Here is a 23,032-nt window from a genome sequence, read left to right on the forward strand (position 1 = left end):
CAATTTTAATCAAACCCGAATAGGCAAATATGTCCACGGCACGTTATGAGGAATTGCCTACATAATATTACTCAAATAATACACATATACTAACATACACATCAAAGCATTATCAACTTTATTACCTTCAAAATAAAGTTTGAAGTTAAAAGCGCGTGACAATAAGGAAAATAGTGAAAACTAAAATTGAAATGCATACGTCCATTTGAATTTCGAAGTTCGGGAACACTCCAGCGCGGAACGGAATGAATGAATGGAAATAGAATGAACGAATGAATTTTGAAATTGGAATTGAATAGCGTAAGACACGGTATTATACATTTATTGGCGTTTAGTTTGGCGTGAATGGGATTATTAAAGTGTGGAATTTTCTGGATTTTATTTACAGGTCGATCTTTTTTAGCACTGGAGCTACGCTACTGGTAGTTTAAATTATAATTTTTAGGGTTCCGTATCCAAAGGGTAAAAACGGGACCCTATTATTAAGAATCCGCTGTCCGTCTGTCAGTCTGTCACCATGCTGTATCTCATAAACCGTGATGGCTAGACAGTTGGAATTTTCACAGATGATGTATTTCTGTTGCCGCTATAACAACAAATACTAAAAAGTACGGAACCCTCGGTGCACGAGTCCGACTCGCACTTGGCCGGTTTTTATTCTAACCGTTTTATTTAGTTATATTTTTGGAAAAATATAAATATAAACAAATGACTTAGGAGCCAAGAGTATAAATCAGTAAAATATGATCATCTTAAACAACCCAAACATCGTCTATTTATGCGTGAGAGGAAATTAAAAATATTAAAAAAAAAGTCTGTTTACCCGCCAAATCTGACCAGTAACATACGTTACAGTTTACTTATACCTCTATGCGTTACAGTTTTTATAAATTACCATTAAAAAATCAGCATCTAAATTCTTTCCGAATTAGTTAATTACCTTCAATCCCATCCGCAAATTTCAAAATGGCCGCCTTCAAAGAGAGGTCATTCAATAATTTTGAAAGAAAACAAGATTTTTCTGGATCTGCATTCGGCGGGTGATTTTGTAACGGACCCGATTTCCTTTTCATTATGCGCTAATGTATATATTTATTTCGGAGATCGGTACGTATGGAAGGAAATAAAATATATTCTACTCAAACATGCAATGAAATGTCGTCATTACGTGCGTTATAAAAGTCTTCAAAGTATCACGTTCCGGGCAGAGCAATTCGAGAGAACTGTAAAAAAAATTCATACAAAATTGAACGCTGGGACTTTTTAAATTTTAATGTAAACATGGCGTCTGTGTTCATGAACAGGCTAAACAAGTGAGTTATATATTTTTTTCTTTTTTATAGGGCTGTATCTCCTAAACCATGCGTCGATGCGCAATAACAATCAAAATTTCGTTCCCCTTTCATACCCCCAATAGTTGCAAACAAATGCATGAGTCATTATAATTGTAAATGATATTTGATTCGATTTAATAAGATCTTGGCCTAACGACAATGAGTAAACGTAAAAGAAACAAAATAAGTTATCAAATCAGCTCAGCCGTCTTGAAAAATCGAGGATGATACAAGAAACCCAACGAATTGAGTACAGCCACCAATAAAATGTTATCGGTTAAAAAGCCGGCCATTCACTGTCCATCACACCATGAGCGTCGATCATTGTCTCCGTGATGGATCGTCGCGAGCGATTCAATTTTCCTTCGCCAGAATATGTAATTTATTACAAACTTTATGAAGAAGAAACACAATTGATGGGCATTATGAATGTACGGAAAGTTTCGCTGCTGAATATAAGGACTATTATTCAAAAAGTGATCTGGTTTAATTCTTTTTTATTAGAAGTATTCTAAGACTCGGTTTATTAAATGTTTTTAAACACTTATTACAGACTTCTATTTAGCTTTACTGCATATATATATTATACCTATTTGTTTGTACCTGATTGTTATTTGTAATAACTTATATTCAATATGTACCTGTATATTATGTTAATTTTAAGTTTCATGTCGAATTGGATCTATAATATCTGTAAGGGCATGTAAACCCTCTTTTCACTTTCTCCTCTCATCTACTCAAAGGTTAACTGGAAGAGATCCCTCAAAGGGATAAGTTCGCCTTTGTACATCTTATTATTTGTACCATGTAATTTTTAATGTGTATATTTGTACAATAAAGAGTTTACTACTACTACTACTAAACATATTTTCAAATAAAATAAAATAAAACAAAAAATCAAATTATGCGTGCTTCAAATCTTGTAATTTAGAGTTGAACCACTTCCTGATATCTAATTTAATTGAAATTTGGAATATCTGGGTTACTCGATATTGTTCCCTATTTTAGTCGATGTTTGTCTATTTTTTTTATAAAAATAATAAATATATTTAAAAAAAAAACATTGAAATGTCAAGTACAAATTTGTTCTTAGGAATAGTTGCAAACCAACGATTCAAAACCTGCGAGTACTTTGTAAAGTGTCGAAAGAACTTGAACCAAGTACTGCAGCAGTGTTAGACCAAACCGTTTATCACCGACATACCTGAGGCATTTATCTCTCTCTAATCTTACCACTTCTCGAGTTCAAATAAATTGAGTGTTCCAACATTCTAGGTTTTGTTCGAAATCCTGAGACACCTCATGAATTGGACTGATGGATGAAATGTCGTTGGTTTTACTTTTTCTTTTGAGTCTCATTTATTCATTATCAAGCACAGAATATGTCATTTTAAAAACATACTATACTCATTGTTAAAACAAATTTGCCTCTAAGCAAAATTATTTCTGCTTTTGTCTTGGTTTTGAATGTCAAACCAAAATTACACGATAAGACACAATGGGATAACTTTGGACATGGGGTAATTGCATTTTTACGTTGCGAAACTCAAGCTCCATCAGAACGTAACTGAGAAATGCTAAGTGCTAAGAAGGAGTTAACTTTAATATAGAACCTTTTTTTTTTTTAGGGGGGGAAAATGCAATATGCAATTACGCATACCACTCGGGCGCGGGGACGAACCCGAGTGGTTATGTGGGACTCCTTGTTTTGGGCTGATGGGACCCCAAGTCTACCCACTAAACAACCCCCCCCGTCTGTCGCCTCGGTGCTGTAAGGCGGGGCCACGGGAACACCAAGTGCACACTACCGTGACGCACACTACCGTGATATAGAACCTGCAATTCGGAACCTAGCCAAAAGATCAGCATAAAAACCTTATCAAACTAGTAAATGAGGTTCAAGTCTTTTTAAGGCACAGCAGATGCAAACTTGGCAGCATTCGTAAACAGGCACAAATGAGCTTAATGCAGGGTACTTATGCTAGTGATCTCATCTATGCTAATAATCCTAATAAGCCAGTAAAAACCCAGCGCAGTGCGGAAACCAGCACAGTTTCTCTTAATTAAAACTACTGCACACGAACGGTTCATTCAACTCCAACTTTCGCGCGATAGTAAACTTTGAATCTTTTTATTAACGCTGCAATTGCAGCGAAGAACAAAGCCCACTCAAACAGTACAAACGAGATTGAGTTCTATTTCAATGGTGCAAGGTGTTTTTTGTTTTCAACGGTTCGTGTCCGTTGTGGAAAGTCATGAACGGACCGTAGCGGAAAGTCGGACAAAGTTAAATGGAAAATGGGCATTATGTAGCCGTGTTCTTATTATCTTACGGTGCGGGCGAAGTTTTCAAAGTAATATTGTTATGATAGAGCATTATGCGAACTTCGAAAGGGCATAGGAGCAAATAGAGCAAGTTGTAAGTAGGTAACTTTTAGAAGTTCGGTTAATATGGAAGTAATCAGACGGTGTTAGAAGTGCAGTGTTACCCACTAAAGCCTTATCGGGTCAAAACGTTTTTAAGTTTGAGTAGTTATGTATCTTTCCTGTGGAAATGATAGAAATGGACTTTAAACCCTAATTATCTTGCTGCAAAAGGCATATTCATATTCAAAGGTTTCATGATAAGCCTGTCATTTACCTAGTGTTAACTGTGTACAAATTGTACTGGTAACCATGGTAACTCCAGGTTTAATCGGTTAACCCCGGGTTAGTAGAATCAAAGAGGATATAATAAGATAGAGCGGTACTGTCATAGTAAATTTTGTAACCACTGTAAATTCACTGCCATCTATCGACATACTTTAAAACTAAAAATGAAGATTTATAAAAATCCGTTAAAATGTATTTAAATATGGATAAATGATTTTTTTATTTGCATTTTTTATTTTTATATGATATTGACCCATGTTCTTTCACTGATATGCGATAAAATTATAAATAACAAACGAGACCGTCAACGCCCTCTATACGAGAGTAGGCTAAAGCTAGTGGCGCCATCTGATCGAGAATCCAATTTTCGGGATTTTCGAGGCACGTTTTTTCCTTAGACTGTTTCCATCTATTACGGAGTTATACATTTTTAATAAATTTTTGCATTTTGAATCGAGCCACAACCAATACCAAAACCATTTTTTTATTTAGTACCGGCCTTAAGGAACCCAACGAATTTCAACTATGCCTTTCTAGGGTATGAAAAAACAAACAATGAAGTCGGTTAAAAAGAGTGTCCAAGCGAACAGATTGAGCTGTCAAACGCTGATTTGCGAATATAAAATTGTGGGTTCGCGAGATTGATTTACTATCGATTTTTTTCAGTGACATTTTGATTTGATTTGCGTGAGTTTTCTATTGAAATGTTCTGAATGGCATCCTCTGAATTAGTCTATTTTTTTTTTATGATGAATAGGCAGGCGTTTGACCACGATCCCACCTGATGGTAAGTGATGATGTGGTCTACGGTGGAGCACGCTTACCTATGAGATACCTATTAACTCTTGCCTTGAAGAGCTCCAAATTTTACTCATGCGGAAACACAGACTCGGGCAGGGCGTTCCACTCCTTGGCAGTTCGCATAAGAAATGTGGAAGCAAAACGCTTCGTGCGTATTTTTGGAATTCCTACCATGAAGCGATGCCGGAGTGCCGTTTGTCGTGTGGTCCGATGGTAAAAATGGGACGGAGGAATAAGGTTGTGCAGTTCCTCGGCACACTCTCCGAAATGTATCCTATAAAAGATCGACAGGCTGGCAACCTTGCGACGATGCTCCAGACTTTGGAGTCGAGCATTCGTCAGATTGCTGTCATTTATGATTCTCTTGGCCCTCCTCTCAACTGACTCGAGCGCCTCAAGCTGGTACTATTGTGTGGGGAAGACGTGTTTCTAAAATGTATAGTTAATAGACGAAGCTCCATTCTTAGCTAAAGCCAGTAAGGGCTATGTCAATAAATAATGTAAAATTTAGGTCTCCATTTTCAAGAACTAACTGCATGAGGAGCCGAGCGGTAATGATAGCCGCGCCGCGGACTGTCGATCTCTCACTCGCCGCTTAATAGCGTCACTTGTAGTTTAATGTTAGTACCTATGACTTACGACGTTTAAATTCGATGTTGACAACCTCTAGATCTCTAGATGTACCTATCTCTAGAATCTTCAGAGTAGCATGTAATTGATATAGGCCTAAAGTTTATAATGTTAACAAAAAAATTGCGGCTATAATATGATTTATGTGATTCGGCGAACGACTGAGTCACGTGGTTTTTTAATATTTATTTAATGGTTAAATACATACTATGAAATGGCTGTTGATGTGTATTACGATTCTAAAAGTCTTCGCTATGATTGTCCATTTATGTGACATTCTAGTCTGCTAAATTTTGTAGTAATTTATTAAACTACATATATATTATTCAATTTAGTTGATAAAGTTGTACTCGTAGCTTGATCATCATTGGCCACATCATCTGTTGTAGATGCTTGTTGCGGCGCTTGTGCTTAAGGTTCTCCAGCCAGTCATCGTCGTGCTTTGATGTTCCGACTTTAATGTCGTGACGCCATTCCGGTCTCATTTTAGCACGTTTCTCCCAACTGTCGGTCCGAATGCCAAAACTGTCCATGTCCCGCTTACAGGAGTCCTTAAACCGTAGAATTGGACGCCCAACAGGTATTTTAACGTCCGCTATCTGGCCCAGCATAACTTGGCGTGGTAGTCGCCCAGGGTCCATGCGATGTATGTGACCGAGCCAGCGAAGTCTTCGAAGTCTTCGGGTACTATAATGATAGCCTTTACAATAACAAAACTCACTTTACAAAGTCTAATCCAAATCTAGTTGCAAAGTAAGAAGGTCAGAGATGACAGAGTCTAGATAGTTGCGGCTTAATCTAAAACATTTATATTACCTAGCAATTTCTTCGATTCCAATCTTTAACTCCTTGTCTATGTGTGATAAGGATCCTGACCGAAGAAACCGCCATTTTTATTTCGGGAACGTTTTTTTCTGCTCTATTCTGCACATGCACAATCGAGGTTTGAAACCACGATTTTCGACCACCACCCACAATCATAAAGGGGCCCACTGACTATCAGTCCGCCGGACGATATCGGCCTGTCAGTTGTTCGGAACTGTCAAATTTTTGTTCTAACTGACAGGCTGATATCGTCCGGCGGACTGATAGTTAGTGGGCCCCTTTAGATTCATAAAGATATACGTCCTACCACAATGTGGGTTGGGAACATCACATATTAGAATTTTTATAAAAATGTTCCGTGGAAAATATAAACTATTGCAGCTATAATAATTTGCATACAAACAAAATGTATGTTAAAAGAAAGTAATTACAAGTATGCATGATACTGATGATTTCTTTACCGGAAAACAACTGAATATAAATATCAAAATCAAAAATCAAATAGCTGGTACAGTCAAGTGTAAAAATAATATGGATGCATACGACTTACTCAAAAATATGTCCCATAGTTAATAATTCGCTGACATAAGAGCTATGGGACATATTTTTGAGTATGATGAGTGCACCCATATTTTTACACTTGACTGTACCAGCTGCAGAACTTCAAACCTACAACCCCCGGTTTGGCAGCAACACGCCACCTCCAGGATACTTACATGTTATACCTAAGTATTTACTGCTTAAAATGATCGACCTTTTCCAAAAAAACTCGCTGGAATAATATGAACTGTTCACAGGGGAAATGAACTCGAAATCAATTCGAACGCGAATCCAATTCTTGTAAAAATCATTCCCAAGATAAAACATCCTGCGTCCCGTAACGCCGAGAATAAAATAATTTTTCTCACGGTCCTTATCGGACGACGTAGCTCGTGTCATTACCCCCGAACCGATACTTGATTTAACAAATCATTGAACGTGTATTGGCCATCGTTTCCTCGTCACCAGCTATATGGGTGAGTTGCTCGATCAGTCGAGCGTTGTCAAGCTTCATGCAAAGCGTTGTGAAGGTTCTTTATTTTTATTTGACTAATCATCATCATAATCATATCAGCCTTCTATCGCCCACTGCTGAGCATAGGCCTCTCTTCGAGTACGCCACTTATCCCGGTCCTGAGCCAATGCCATCCAGAAGTGACCCGCAGTCTTCCGAATGTCGTCCACCCAACGAGCCAACGGACGCCAGGCACTCCTTTCGTCTGAAAGCGGCCACCATTCCGTTAACATTTTGGGCCACCTGCCATCACTCTGTCTGGCAACATGTCCCGCCCAGTTCCATTTAAGTTTGGTAATGACGTATCCGACGTCTTGCACCTTGGTCCGGCGTCGGATCTCGACATTCCTCACTCGGTCTTGAAGTTTGATGCCGAGCATGGCGCGCTCCATGGCTAAATATCTGTATAAGTATCTGTATGTCTGTGTGTGTCTGTGTCTGTGTATCTTAGTGTGTGTGTGTGTGTGTGTGTGTGTGTGTGTGTGTGTGTGTGTGTGTGTGTGTATCTGTTATTTGTATAAGTCTAGTAAATATCTGAAGTAAAAGAAGGGTTATCATTTTAGTTCGATGTAAATAAATAATAAATAATTCAGCGTCACACGCGTGAAAGCCCATAAGGGCTTAGGTTAATAGTCCCCACGCTGGTCAAATGCGGGGTGGAGACTTCACATACACCATTGAATTTTCTTCTCAGATGTATTAAAGTTTTCTTACGATGTTTTTTTTTCACCAAAAAGCTATTGGTAAATATTAAATGATATTCCGCAAATAAGATCCGAAAAACTCATTGGAACCCGCAATCTCCGGATGGAAAGTCGGACATCTAATCCACTCGGCCACAACCGCTTTTTTGCTTTGTTAAAATAATTATAAAAAGTCGGGGCTTTTCGTGCACTTCAGTATCGTGTGCTTACATTAAAAAAGTCAGACGAAGCCCGTAACTGGAGCGCACCTTAGTTGCCGGTGCCCTCGTGACAAAAAAGTCGGGCGCCTGCGGTGCCCTTATGTAAAGAAGTTGGCCCCGTCATGTTATCTAGAAGTCGAGTGAAGCCCGAGGTTCAGAGCACGACGCACGCTCCACTGCTGGAAGCCCAAAGCGCCCGAAAGCTGTATAAGAGATACCCCAAACTAACGTCTTTTGAGCGTTGGCGTCTTGGAAAATGGTGTCACTGCGCAGTTGTGCTAACGTTGCGTCGAGTAGCAAGTAGGAGCAAGTGTAGTGCCTAAAGTGTACTAAGTGTATGTACTCACAGTCAGCGACAGCGACTTTGGCCTTAAACCCCGCTAGATGTCGCTCATGATCAGCGCGGAAGCGTATGCGCAGCGCGTTCCCGCGCGACCGGTAGCGGAGTAGCTTGAGCTTGGCCGTCCAATCACCGCACAGGCGCCGTGAGGGCAGCAAGCCATCGCGCAACCAGCCCGCGCTGATGGCATCCGATTCGGGGAGGAGGGTCTCGGATTCTTCCCATACCTGGTGGAAAGACCGAAATGTACAAAAGCGAATGCGTCGCGTGTGGTGGTCATTTTTATATTAAAGAAAAAATGGAAAAAAAATCCGGTTAAGACTCGAACTTGCGACCTATCGGAACACCGCGCGGTTCGATCACTCTTAACCAAGTGAGCTAACGAAGCGTGCGAATCTTGCGAAGGCGCAATCAAATTTATAACCTGTTATTACAATCAGAATACGCCAGGCGCCGCACTCGATGCCTAATTCATGAAAATAAAATTGACACATTACCGTGAAATATTGTTACTTATTCTGTGACATTACGTCAAATCCCTTGCCGGCTCTTACGAATACAATCATTCTTAAGTTGTCAGTAAATAAAACTACACACACTTCATCTAGGCACTCAACACATGTAATTATTAAGTATGTGAAAATGTGAACGACATCCTTCGACAATTTGTTTACATCAAAACCACCCCTAACCACCATCTCAAGTTGATAAAGCTGGTAGGAAGATAAAGCGGTGGAATATCGTCCCTGGAATGTTTACACCTCAGAGGCCAATTCAGACTTTATGATATACGAACTTGATTTGTTATTGAGATGATACGAAATTCACACGCTTCATCGGTCTGCACGAGATGTACTGAGTCGTGGAAATTGACAATGAGAATATTTACTAGTCAATGAATATTTATGAATGTCAAAAACTACCACCGGTTCGAACCTAGCCCCGAGAAGATATCGGCGCAAGATCCTCGCTGAGGTTTGCAGAAAACATATAATAAAAATATATTATAAAAACATATCATAAAAATAGAAATATAAAATATATTTATTGGACATAATGATTTTATTGTAATTTTAATTCTAAACATATTTTGTGACTATGTCTTAATTATATAATGTATTTTCTGATGTTGACATATCTTATTTTAAGAATATTATCAATAAATGAGTATGAGTATGGACAGATAAATTTTGCTGTCGTGTAAAGTAAGTATCATAATCAATAACGTATCAAGTGAAATTATTTTGAACATGATCGGTTGTGCCATAAATGTCATGCTCAGTGTAGGGTTCCATACTTACCCTTCTGTCACAATAGGCTGCCTTGAACGGGGGCTATTAGTAAGTATCATCTACATTATAAGCAAAAGGGAAAACTATCGCAGCGCTTTGTACGTCTTTTTAATAAGAAGGGAAAACTTTTTGCTATAACTAAAAAAAACCGGCCAAGTGCGAGTCGGACTCGCGCACCGAGGGTTCCGTACATTACACAATTTAAACAATGTATTTTTTATGTGAAATGTGAGTGAAAGGTAAATTGCGGTTTACGATTTATGACGTATTAAAAAAACTACTTACTAGATCTCGTTCAAACCAATTTTCGGTGGAAGTTTGCATGGTAATGTACATTATATATATTTTTTAGTTTTATCATTCTCTTATTTTAGAAGTTACAGGGGGGGGGGGACACACACATTTTACCACTTTGGAAGTGTCTCTCGCGCAAACTATTCAGTTTCAGAAAAAAATAATATTAGAAACCTCAATATAATTTTTGAAGACCTATCCATAGATACCCCACACGTATGGGTTTGATAAAAAAAATGAGTTTCCGTTCTAAGTATGGGGAACCCGCCAAATTTATTGTTTTTTTTTTCTATTTTTGTGTGAAAATCTTAATGCGGTTCGCAGAATACATGTACTTACTAAGTTTCAACAGTATACTTCTTATAGTTTCGGAAAATAGTGGCTGTGACATACGGACGGACAGACAGACAGACAGACATGACGAATCCATAAGGGTTCCGTTTTTTGCCATTTGGCTACGGAACCCTAAAAACGGCTTCACTAATCATATTCGCTATAGTTTTCATTAAAAAACGTATCAAGTTGAGATTTTTTAAAGTGTGAATGCCGCTCAATTCTAACCCGTGGGACGTGTTTATAAAACAAACAGGGATTTGGCGAAGCGAATACCTATTGACGTGAGGTTTTAAGCTTAAAAAGGAGTTCTTTTTACTTTATGTGAGACAAAACGTAATCGATATTGTCTCGAACACGTTTGGGGACGTACATTTTTTGTCAGTACTTTAGCTACTGGTCCTACTTGTTTGAAACAAAATCAATTTAGTTGAAAGAGCTTATTAGTGTTCATCATGTTCCGTGATAACCTATAGACGGCATAGAAAAATCGACTTTGTTATTTGGGACCGCTGTGTTACTCCTGGCTAATTACCGGTGATCTTGATTGGCGCAGCCGGTAGGATTTGACAGTGTGTTAGCTGACCATTCCCAAATCTTATTGCAATTACATAAGATACACAGCATAATATAAATTCATGTAGTTTAGCATGATTTATATTGTAATTTTATATTACGAGAATAAATATCTAAATTTAAATCTAAAATATACAGTTGATCAGTTCAGGCAGAATATATCTGCCGTTGCGTCTAATTGCCACGATTATTTTCATACATTTTAATTTTTTAAAGAAATCCCTTTAAGGGATAACTTCGCCTTTGTACTGCATATTCTATGCCATATTCTGTGTTTTGTACAATAAAGAGTTTATACATGCATACATACATTTTGTATGGGTCGCGGCAATTATACTGCAGACATATTTTTTGAGAATGACCGTTAAGTGTGTCGTTGATAGTACGGATATTAAAGTGACTGTCTGTCGGTCTATCTCTTCACTCTTAAACTGCTGAACCGATGTACATGAAATTTTGTATGGAGATAATTTGTATCCCGAGGAAGGCCACAGGAGATTTTATTGAGAAAATCATCATTCTATGCAGATTAAGTCCCGGTTCCCGGACAGAAGTACGTTTCTTTTTATTTATCTCCCCTCCCATCATGAGGCTTTAAATACAGGGCTCGATTCTACTCGCTACTTTTATTCTGGAATCAACCCGGAAATTGCGAAAAATAATTCGGTATTTTCATACATTCATATTTTCATGCTGTGAAATTTCTATGAAAAATCCGTTTTTTTTTGCGATTTCGGGGCTGGTCCCATAGTAAATATAGCTCGATTTACCGAGTAAAATCGAGCTCTGCATTTAAAACCCCACGGTGAGACATAGGGTAAACTCGCATTATTCGGTGACACACCTAGTTCGGTGATACAAGTTTTGAAGCATGACACCCAGGAAAGCTAGTTAATTAGGGCCTTTTAAATAGGACCTCATGGCTTCACGGCTTCGGCTTTGCCGTGAGGCCCATTTAAAAGGCCCTAATTCACTAGCTTTCCTGGGTGTTTTGCTTCAAAACTTGTATCACCGAATTAGGCGTGTCACCAAATAATGCGTTTATCCTACATGTACAGCTATAACTATGGGAAGTATTATTACCTCGTTGTCAGCGGACAGGCCGTGGTGGTCATGTTGCCAATCTTCATCTGTAGCGTTCTCTCCTATTTCCGTGATCTCCAGGAAATCGTAGGTGCAACTGAAAGAAAATAAATGTTAATATATTTTTCCTTTTTTATTGTGGGACGTACCACATTATTACAATTTATAAATTGTATATACAGCACCCGCAGCGTGTTGTAATTGTATTGTAAGGTTGTGAACCTTAATATGCAGATGTCGCTAGTGACGTAGTCACCGTTGCAATGATTAAATTCGCGTTGATTGACGGATGGTCAGCTGGCGCAATTGGTAATGCATTGGACCGGCAATCCAAGGATGTGGGTTCGAGTCCCACGTTGACCAGAGTTTGATCATCGTTGATTTTTTTCATTGTGATTGACATTTGTATATACAATTTATAGATTGAAAGAAAATAATAATTTTATTCATCATCAATTGATTTGAAACTTCAGGCACTTAATGTTTAACATTTATTAAAAATATTAAAGAGTATTTATTTAAAAAGACACATTTTTTAACAATACTCTGCATTACATAGGGGTAGTTTCGTAAATAAAAAATAAACATATTTTTTTTATTTCCCTAAAAATCAGAAAAAAATATGGTCTAGTTTTTGGCATACATAATAGTACATTAAAAAAAACAGTAAAACGAAAACCATTTTCTCACCAAGGGCGAGTTTCCCTTCCCTTAATAACTTCAGAATTCAAAACTTGACTTCGCTCAGTTAAAAGTGTGGAGTCGACAACCACAAAATATTACGTCACCTGTCAGCTACGAATGCAAATATTTACATTTGTAACTTACTTTTACATATTTACATTTGTTATTTATATTTGTAACACATTGCTTGTTCAAACAAACTTCGGACAGCTAACAAATATCACAAATCATGCTGACAGTTGTAGAACAAATGTAGCATTTCTAAACTAAACTCGCAATATTTGTTCAAGTAAACATGATAGAAATACACAATTCTTATTATAAATGAGAAAGCATTTGGGTATGTTTTGTTTTTACAGGATGGCCCAAAAATATGTTGACACAGTTTTTTCTTATTATTTTATTAAGTACTTACGTAACCAGTACAAAATAAGTTAAAAATTAAAATTAAGGTAAACGCAGCTATCAACGACTAATCGAAAATCTGCAGGTATTACCGATCTATTTAAGTAATTAGATTATGTTTTCGTTGCCAGAACCATTTCAGCGGGAGGTAGGTAAACTTCCACAAGCGATTGTTCCTTGGGTACCGGGTAGTTTAACGTTATTTTGAGTGGTAGTTCGAAAAAAGATAAAATATGCAAATCACGACGCGGGTGGCGGAACGTAGGTTATGTCATACTGTGGCGCTTATACTTTCAAGTAAGTACGTGACTTATTTAAATAAATGAATCCGATCCGATATCGGAAACCGGATGGCCCTTGGAAAAAAAACCGGCCAAGTGAGAGTCGGAGTCGTGCACGACGGGTTACCGTTACGCAAAAAACGGCAAAAAAATCACGTTTGTTGTATGGGAGCCCCGCTTAAATATTTATTTTATTCTGTTTTTAGTATTTGTTGTTATAGCGGCAACAGTAATACATCATCTGTGAAAATTTAACTGTCTAGCTATTACGGTTCATGAGATACAGCCCGGTGACAGACGGACAGACAGACAGAGAGCGAAGTCTTAGTAATAGGATCCCGTTTTTACCCTTTGGGTACGGAAACCTAAAAACTGCTAAAAAATTACCTTAGCATCAAGTCCTTTTGAATTCACGCTTTCTTTTGAAAAGCAATAAATGCATAAAAAAGTTTAAAAAGGCACTTCTTGCTTCTTTGTAGTCGTATCCGACATCCGATATCGAATCAGACAATATCAAAATGCTCTTACGCCCCCTCTTAACAGTGTGGGCGATGGCTCCCGCCACACGAACAGAAATCTCGCATAATACCACAAAACCCGTGTGTTTGGCAGTTCGATTTCACCATGCTAATATGGAACTACGAATTTAAACCCCATTATGTACGCTCTAGAGCTGAATTTAGAATGAGCTGAGGGGATTAGGCTAAGCTGATAGTGACATAGTGTTGTGGATTAACTGTGCCTATCGATAGTTGGTTTACCGCGTATGCTTGGAATTTGTATACGGTTTGATGTTTGCTAAGCTTTTTGAGAAAAGCGGCTTAAGAGGAGTGTAAACACGCTTTAAAATGGGTTCGAAGAGAATAGGTAATGTGGTTTTATAGGATTACGAATATCTATACTGTCTTCAGTTTCAGTTTTAAGTATGTGGACCTGTTGGTGGTAATTAGTACTAAAATTTTGTATAATAGAAAACTTGATCACTTATCGGACTTTACTCATTTATTCATTGTTTTTCAAGTAACTTTTTTTTATATTTGTGTGTATTCACATAATAATGATTATTTAGATTTTAAACTAGTATAAAGCTTTTAAGAGATACGATAACTCTATAAATTCTTGGCTCCCAAACCGCTTTGTAAAATATATGAGGCCAATTTCCGATTAAGAAATAACCGAAGAAAGAAGTTTTTCGGACAGAAATCTTCAGCTGCCAAAAAGCATTTCAGATTGTAGATTGGCATAAAATCCAGACAAAACTGTACCTAAAACAGGCGGCAAACCACAGAGATATCAGAGACCCCGAAACATTCGAGTCTAATAATAATATCTAGAAGCAAGCCAATAAGCCTGACATTGGGATAATATATCGATCGCAACGCCGGGCCGTGCTCGTCGACATCACCATCCCCCATGACGAGAATCTCGCGAAAGCCGAGGAGGACAAGTCCAGTAAGTACCTAGACTTGGCTCACGAGATAACCGCCATGTAGAATGTTGATTCGACGATCATTGTCCCGATAATTGTTTCAGCGAGCGGTCTAATAGCAAAGTCTCGACCAACATCTTGAGAGACTCTCGCTAGGTGGTTGGATCAAGGGTCAGATGCAGAAGGCGGTGATCTCGGACACGGCGCGGATAGTCCGCCGGTTCCTCTCTCTTTTATGTGTTTTTAGCCTAAGGATGATGAATAAAATAATATCCACAGTATCTATAATCGCATTCATTCTGCTGGAAAGTTGACACTTTGCGTGGTATACTAAAAGCAATACAATTGACCATCTCTATACTTTATCTCTTTTCAAAAAGGTTCAAAAAACGTCATTTAGTTGCACCAACGATGATAGCAGCAACACACATAACTAAACATCGACTTTATGTCTTGGAAACAAGGTTCAGAAAAGTTTAAGTTAAACCAACAACGGAACAGCCGTTTTAAAAATGGCGCCGTTCCGCTCGTCAATATTTGGCTTAGCGGGAGACTTGGCATTGTCTTGGGCTTTCTTGGCCGCGCGGCCAAGTGACATAGTGTCTGTCTAACTTTTCTGCTTTTTACAATGTCAATAAAAGGTAGCTTTCTCTTATTCAAATGTTGGCACAGACTGAAGTCTGATATTTTTTACTAATTTTTTATTTTACTTGGCTGCTGTATTGATAACTATTTGGAGATAAATATACTAAAATCTACCTGCTGACTTTAATTTAACAATTTGTTATGGTTTTGGTATGACCTTGTCGATCGTTTTGGTGATTGGCGCGCATCTCACTCACGACTTTCACTTCATTTCGCATGCACCAATAAGCATAAAGTTCAAAATCGTAACAAGTTGGCTTCTTGTAAACTTCCTACACACAGCAGCGTAATCATCGTTAGTCATAGTCATAGTCGTAGTGTTTATTCATGAACAATACAGGATTGTGTTTGAAAATACATGAAGAGAGGGAAAAGGAACAACAAAGAACTTGTACTTAAAAATACACTATAAAAAAACAGTTTTAATAAAACCCGACTTCCACCGAAAACCGTTAGAATACAGAACCATTTTAAATAGAAAAACGCCTCTGTTGCGATACTCTGCCCGTAATGTGTTTTTAATAAAAAGCGAGTGCAAATGTTTTTGTTCTACCTTTACCACGAGATTTAGCGCGGCCGTCCATTGCGTAAACTCACTCATAGTGTATCTCGCTCGTATATACTATTGATATATTGGTGCAAGCGAGATGCACTGCTGGTGAGCTTACGCACTCTATAGTCCCATGGTAAGGGGTTCGAATTTCGAATACCTAGCGTATGGAGCGAGGTAATGAAAACTGTAGCTAGAATATGCAGCAAAGAGAGACTACCTATTTGTTAAAACTAACAAGAATGTCCATTCTACGTATTCGTTTCAATACGTTTAATGGTTATGTGCCCATACCTGTATTTTTAAGAAGATAAAGCTATAAAATAAAAATATCCAGGTTTATGTAAAAGTTAAATGCCTTTACAGAGACTCTAAGACCACAGAGAGGACATTATTTAAACAACCTAGGTACTAGGGTTGCCACCCATACTATAATATATAGGTATAGTATCGTACTATATTTTAGTCACTTGTACTATATATTATACAAAAACAATATAGTACGAAAAATACAATATTTTCATAACTCAAGAAAGGGTTATACAAATGTCACCGATATCACATCGTATGCGAATTGGGTTTTTAATTCGCCTCAAATCGGCGTCCTATTTTTTTAAAAATTTTCCCAGTAAATACTATATTTTTTCAATATTTTGACAAAAATACTATGTGTGTATAGAAAAAAGGTGGCAACCCTACTAGGTACTGATGTAAACATTCAGGATTTTTATATATTAAAACGAAAAAACCGGACAAGTGCGAGTCGGACTCGCCCACCGAGGGTTCCGTGCTTTTTAGTATTTGTTATAGCAGCAAGAGAACATCATCTGTGAAAAATCAACTGTCTAGCTATCACGGTTCATGAGATACAGCATGGTGACAGACAGACAGACGGACAGTGGGGTCTTAGTTTCCCGTTTTTACCCTTTGGGTACGGAACCCTAAAAAATAGCTCCGACATTCCGAGTGCAACATTACCCTCCTAGTCCCAGTCCCTCACCTTCCTAGTAGGAGAGAGACTTGTGTGTGACCAAGTGTCATTATGATTTCTTGTGTCAAACATCAAACAGTTATTCAGCAAATATGCCACAGGGGCACTTTTACATGTCAATTTTTACAAACAATAAAATTAACCCAAAATTACAAAAAAACAATTACATAAATATAAATGTTAAATTACACAAGAAAAAAAAAAACTAATAAAACTACAAATAACAGAAGTACTAAAATTGTTTAGAGATGTAAGTCTCTAGGTGTCAGAGATAAAATGTATATAATAATAAAAAAGATCATCAAATTATCCAGAGATGTAAACGGTGTCATTAGAAGTGTATAACAGATGCCCGAATTTCATCATCTTGCCATTCCATGTAAGTTACAAGATAGCGGACGAGGTTTTGAGCGCATTAAAAAGACATTGTAGATATCGCCCGCCCTCTTTGTGGCTCACATATCATTGGCCTTATCGTCTGTTGCAGACGATTTATGGTGTAACACCGGAGAGACACCGTTTTTGATGGCTAAAAAGACCGATGCGAGACCGACATGGCCTACCGCAGGCCTGACAAGAGAAGCTTGCGGAAAACGGTACTGAAACGTCCTGACGTCGTTTTTGCCTCTTGTCAGCGAGTGCGGCGAACCAGGACTCATCACAATACTTGCGACCCTCCAAAACGCCTTTGCGCCACTCCGTCCGTTGTTCTGCGAGCCTCTCCCAGTCACGGTGGTCGATATGGAAGGCAATCATGTCGCTCTTTACGCAATCTTTAAAGCGAAGCAATGGTATTCCAACGTTACGTTTTGCGTTCGCAACCGCACCACCTAATGTACATTTATTACTCGTCACTCATGAATCCAAAAAATACAGGTAAACTATGAAACATCGTCTGTTACCCACCGAGAAAATTATGCTAAACGCGTCTTCACATGAATAAAATCTTATACTAAAGTGCTATCAATATGTTTAGTGAGTGCTGTCATATTTTTTTTTTTTTTTTTTATGAAATAGGAGGCAAACGAGCAGACGGATCACCTGATGGTAAGCGATTACCGCCGCCCAAGGACACTTGCAACACCAGAGGGGTTGTAAGTGCGTATATTTAGTATTAAGTGAATTGAGCAAGAAATTCCATTTGAAGGCAATCTACAGGCAAGGAGAAGCATTTCAACTTTCAAAATCAGATTAAATTTTGACATTACGATATCGCAATAACCAATAACTGCCAAATCCGACTCAGAGCAGACGATTCAACGCGTCCATGCCGTTCTGTCACCTAACTAGTTTGAATTATAAAAAGTATCGGCGCGATTCGGAAAATGAATTAGAGATTCACTAGATATGAAATAGTCAAGATATGTGCCGTCCCACGGGTAAAGGTACCTTATGGCGGTTGGCGCTTACGCTATTATTAACGCCGCTCCAATTAATATTGGATGGCGCTTACGTCGCATAGCGCCGCAAAAACTTGCGCTATGTGTAATACCTAATGATCTTAATAACAAAACTTCCGTGAGACACAGACATAACTCTGCGCCGGTCCGTCACCGTCGACGCAAGCTCCTGATGACCTACTCGGTACGGAGTGAAACATGTCGAGCGTTTTCGACTTAAAATACGTGAGTGACCCGTTATTAATATACTAATGATCTTGTTGCCTAATCCCAAAATTTTAAGGTATAATTAGGTTAAACATATCCACTGAGAGTAAAATTAATCCAATATCCGAAGTTTTTAGTTCGAAAGCCGCTCAACTTTGCAGCCATTTGGAATTTGATTAAGAGATCAAATACGAAAGACATGTATGTCATCAAAGGGCAATTCTATTATCGAAATACATCATAATATATACGTAGCGAACGAAACGCAACTGTCGCTGTCGTACTAATATGGAAGAGTGATGGAGAGACTCAAAGCGTTTCGTTGTCGTAGCGCAAGCGATTGTCACCTTGGCTAGGCACCCTGGGATATCGAATATCGATACGATTAATTTGCCAAAAATATGTATGTTACACGAGCTTGATTTATGTCAATACCTACTAAATGTTTTGTACACTTGTGTTAAAGTAAGGGCGCTAAGGACGAAGAATTGCATACATAGACCCGCCTGTTCCTCCCTCTATCACACGCGCGTAAAGCCTGACCAGAAATATATGTGACGTTTTCAACCAAAAGGTACCACATTGTCGGTTGTCGATAAGGTTGATTTCTAATTGAACATATATGGAAACAGCGCCTTACGGACAAGCGACAATAAGCACCCTTTTGGTTGAAAATGGCACATATGATCATTGTCAAGAGGGCGCTGTCATTCCCATGTATAGGGTGACAGTTCAGTATAGTATGAAAAAATTAGTTCCAGTGAAATTCCGCAACATGGCGCGTGATCATATATTCCTGGTCAGGCTTTAATAGGGTTGTTGAGTATGTTGAATTTTATAACTAGATCTCGTTAAATAGATAGTGATCAAATTATCACAATAAATTGGAAAAATCTAATTGTTGTGAGACATACTAGCATTAAATAATTTCACGGTTTAGACTCACTTGTTTTAGTGACTCGCGCGACATGTTTCGGAGAGCCTAGGTCTCCTTTCCCAAGCTCTAATAGTGGGAGCAGCGTTCACGACGGCCGTGTATCGTGTGGAGAGAAATCTTATAATTAGCTAGCCATACACGCACGGATTTGCCCGTCGGATCTGCCTGAAAGATGTGTCTGGCGGACACATCCGTCAATGTGTGGCGAGAAATAGACACAGATTTGTCCGCCGGATGCCCGTCCGCTGCCCATCTGTGTCTATTTCTTGCCACACATTGACGGATTTGTCCGCCAGACACATCTTTCAGGCAGATCCGACGGGCAAATCCGTGCGTGTATGGCTAGCTATTCTCTGCTGAGTTCCAACCTAAGTTTACAATGCCATCAAACAGACGTGTCTCATGTCCCATCCCATGGGACACTCGTTAGGAACAAACATTTCTCGGTCGACTGTGGGGATATTCGTTAGGAAAACGACGATTTCCCGGCCCGCCGAGACGTGTGACGTTTGTGGAAGGATTGTGAATGGCTTATTTATTTTATAACGTGCATGGTAATCCACAATAGTATTATCGTATAGATTAGATTAGATTAGATTAGATTAATTTATATCTTATTGGAAATTACATGGTATTTAACAATGTCACAATGTTTCTTAATAACATGAACTCACAAAAAGATCGTCAAATTGTAAATAATCCAGTAAAATAATTAAGTAAAAAAAATAAAAATTATTAAATATCATAAAAAAATAAAAAATAAAAGTCAAATAAAGTGAGATAAAATGACAGAGAATAATGATAATAATACTAAATACAATGTCAAAAAAAATGTATACATCAGTAGAACCTCGATTAGGTTTGTTTTTGTTCGGATCGAAATGAGGGGTTTTTTGAACAAGATCAAACAGAAACAAAGTGTTAATACATAACAACAATACAGTAGGATATTAAAATCCATACTAATATTATAAATGCGAAAGTCTGTCTGTCTGTCTGTCTGTGTGTTCCCTCTTCACGCTTAAACCGCTGAATCGATTAAGATGAAATTTGGCATAGAGATAGGTTGAGTCCCTGAGAAGGATATAGGATAGTTTTTATCCCGAAAATCATCCCTTAAGAAAGTAAAAAGCGTGGTGGAATTGAGATAATTAATGAAGTGCCTGCTAATTTGTGTACATAATATGCTCAAATTGAATGATTGCTATGAGATTTTTTCCAGGCGCTATACTTACTTTAGCTGCTGTTACTAAGTCCACGCAGACGAAGTCGCGGGCCAAAGCTAGTATAACATAGAAATGAACTTTTAAATAAATAAAAAACACCTACACCCACATATAGAGTGGCGAATTTTGGGACAGGGGAGGCCTTTGCCCCGAGACACCCGTCCCCTTATCCATCAAACTTAGCAAACCTCTTAAATTTTGTCTTTTTCTACCAAAAAAGTGAAAATGATGGATAGGAATAATCGATTATTGCCCACGTCTTACACGTCTACTGTAATCATGAATATTATCTACTCGATCCGACGAAGGAGGTGGGGGGAAATGACCGAATGGGATGGTCTTATGGAACTTTCAGTAGGAGTAGCAGAGAAAGCGTTATTATTGTTTGTCCGTGTCAGTCTCACTTTTAGTTACTGCCTACTTCTAAAAAGTCCTAAGTGACTTAGACGTATTGTTGTTGGCCACCGGTTCCTTGGTGGGTAACAATTAACCCGACCAAATTACGTAGGTTGTTTTTGCTATGTTGCCAGGAATATCAAAACGTTTTTTTAATTTTGTCGTATTGCGGATGTTCTGTCCCTCACGGGCGTATGGTTCATCTATAGAAAAAAAAAACAAGTGCGAGTCGGACTGGTTCCTAACCATTACGCAAAAACGGCAAAAAAAATTATGTTTGTTGTATGGGAGCCCCACTTAAATATTTATTTTATTCTGTTTTTAGTATTTGTTGTTATAGCGGCAACAGAAATACATCATCTGTGTAAATTTCAACTGTCTAGCTATCACGGTTCATGAGATACAGCCTGGTGACAGACAGACGGACAGACGGACAGACGGACAGACGGACAGACGGACAGACGGACAGACGGACAGACGGACAGACGGACAGACGGACAGACGGACAGCGGACAAACGGACAGACGGACAGCGGAGTCTTAGTAATAGGGTCCCGTTTTTACCCTTTGGGTACGGAACCCTAAAAACTATGTCTATGAGTATAATAATCAGACTACCACAAGGTAATAACATTGCCTTAAAGCCAGTTTTCACAGCTCGAACCCGCGTCACACTGGATTTAAAAAAAAAACAAAGGAGCTCGGAGAAGCCAACGATCCTTTGTGGCGTGGCTCAATGTCGACAGACGGACGGACAAATGAGGCGCCGTTTTATATAGTTGACAGCCGTATTGTGATGGTTTTATCGCTACGATTTGTGTAGTAAACATGTTTAAAAGAATACCTTTTATATTTTATGTCAAATCGCCTAAAAGCAATTTTCCGTACGTACGTACGTTTGTTGTACGGTAGCCCCACTTAAATGTTTATTTTATTCTGTTAATAGTATTTGTTATTATAGCGGCAACTGAAATACATCATCTGTGAAAATTTCAACTGTCTAGAGCTGTGTAAAAATTTGCTAAAGATACGATATATTCTTAAAAACGTCACTTTTGACACTGACATAACCGATCCATGTTGTAACTTTGGCAAATGTTTGTCGACCCAACCACATCCTCTCAAGAATACCGAACATTCTCCTCACGTGTGAAAGTCAAAAACCGACATTCGCAAATTCACCCTGTGCAAAATTGCAGGGAGTAAAAGCCAGATAGGAAAAAAAAAAATGTTTGACGAGGAGTTGCTTGTCGACCGCCATCTTAGGCTACGCGCGCACTGCGGATTTCTGCCGTGCGTTTTTTTCCCGCAAAATCTGTAAAGTATGCAACCTCCTTGAAGTGCGCGCATTGCGGAAAATAATCTGTATGCGGATTAAAATCTGTGGTTTGCTGCAGATTGGTTGCGGTGCGGCGCCGCACGAATTTTCTGCATCCTATGGACTATTGAATAAATCCGCGCACTGCGGAATAAAATCCGTGCGGACACCGGCCGGCAGCCATCCAGTGACGCAGTTGTTCTCGCGACATGTTGCTGCGCGGTCATGTCGTCGCCTAGCGTAGTAGTCCGTTTTCAACGTCCGTTCTTAATTTGAGTTGGGACTAGAATGGCAAAACGTGCGGATATGTCACCGCTGTGCGCGTACTGGATACGCACGGTTTTTTTCCTTTGCGTTTTTAAAAACGCACCGCAACTCGCCGCACCGCAGTGCGCGCGTAGCCTTAGTCTTATCGACTCGTGATTAATTTCTTTGTTTTTGCTCGT

At 38.7% G+C, this 23,032-nt stretch overlaps 1 protein-coding gene across 1 annotated transcript in view; it reads right to left on the reverse strand.

Annotated features, from left to right (window-relative positions):
- Nucleotides 1-23,032, reverse strand: part of LOC134745651 (uncharacterized) — a 424,512-nt gene that overhangs the window by 58,613 nt on the left and 342,867 nt on the right. Inside the window, exons 9-10 of the mRNA XM_063679774.1 lie at nucleotides 12,119-12,215; nucleotides 8,548-8,767 (exon numbers count right to left, since the gene is read on the reverse strand). Of these exons, the coding sequence (XP_063535844.1) occupies nucleotides 8,548-8,767; nucleotides 12,119-12,215 (317 nt within the window). The remainder of the gene's footprint in view (nucleotides 1-8,547; nucleotides 8,768-12,118; nucleotides 12,216-23,032) is intronic.

This window comes from Cydia strobilella, chromosome 11 (genome assembly GCF_947568885.1).
Source record: "Cydia strobilella chromosome 11, ilCydStro3.1, whole genome shotgun sequence".
Classification (NCBI taxonomy): Eukaryota; Metazoa; Arthropoda; class Insecta; order Lepidoptera; family Tortricidae; genus Cydia; species Cydia strobilella.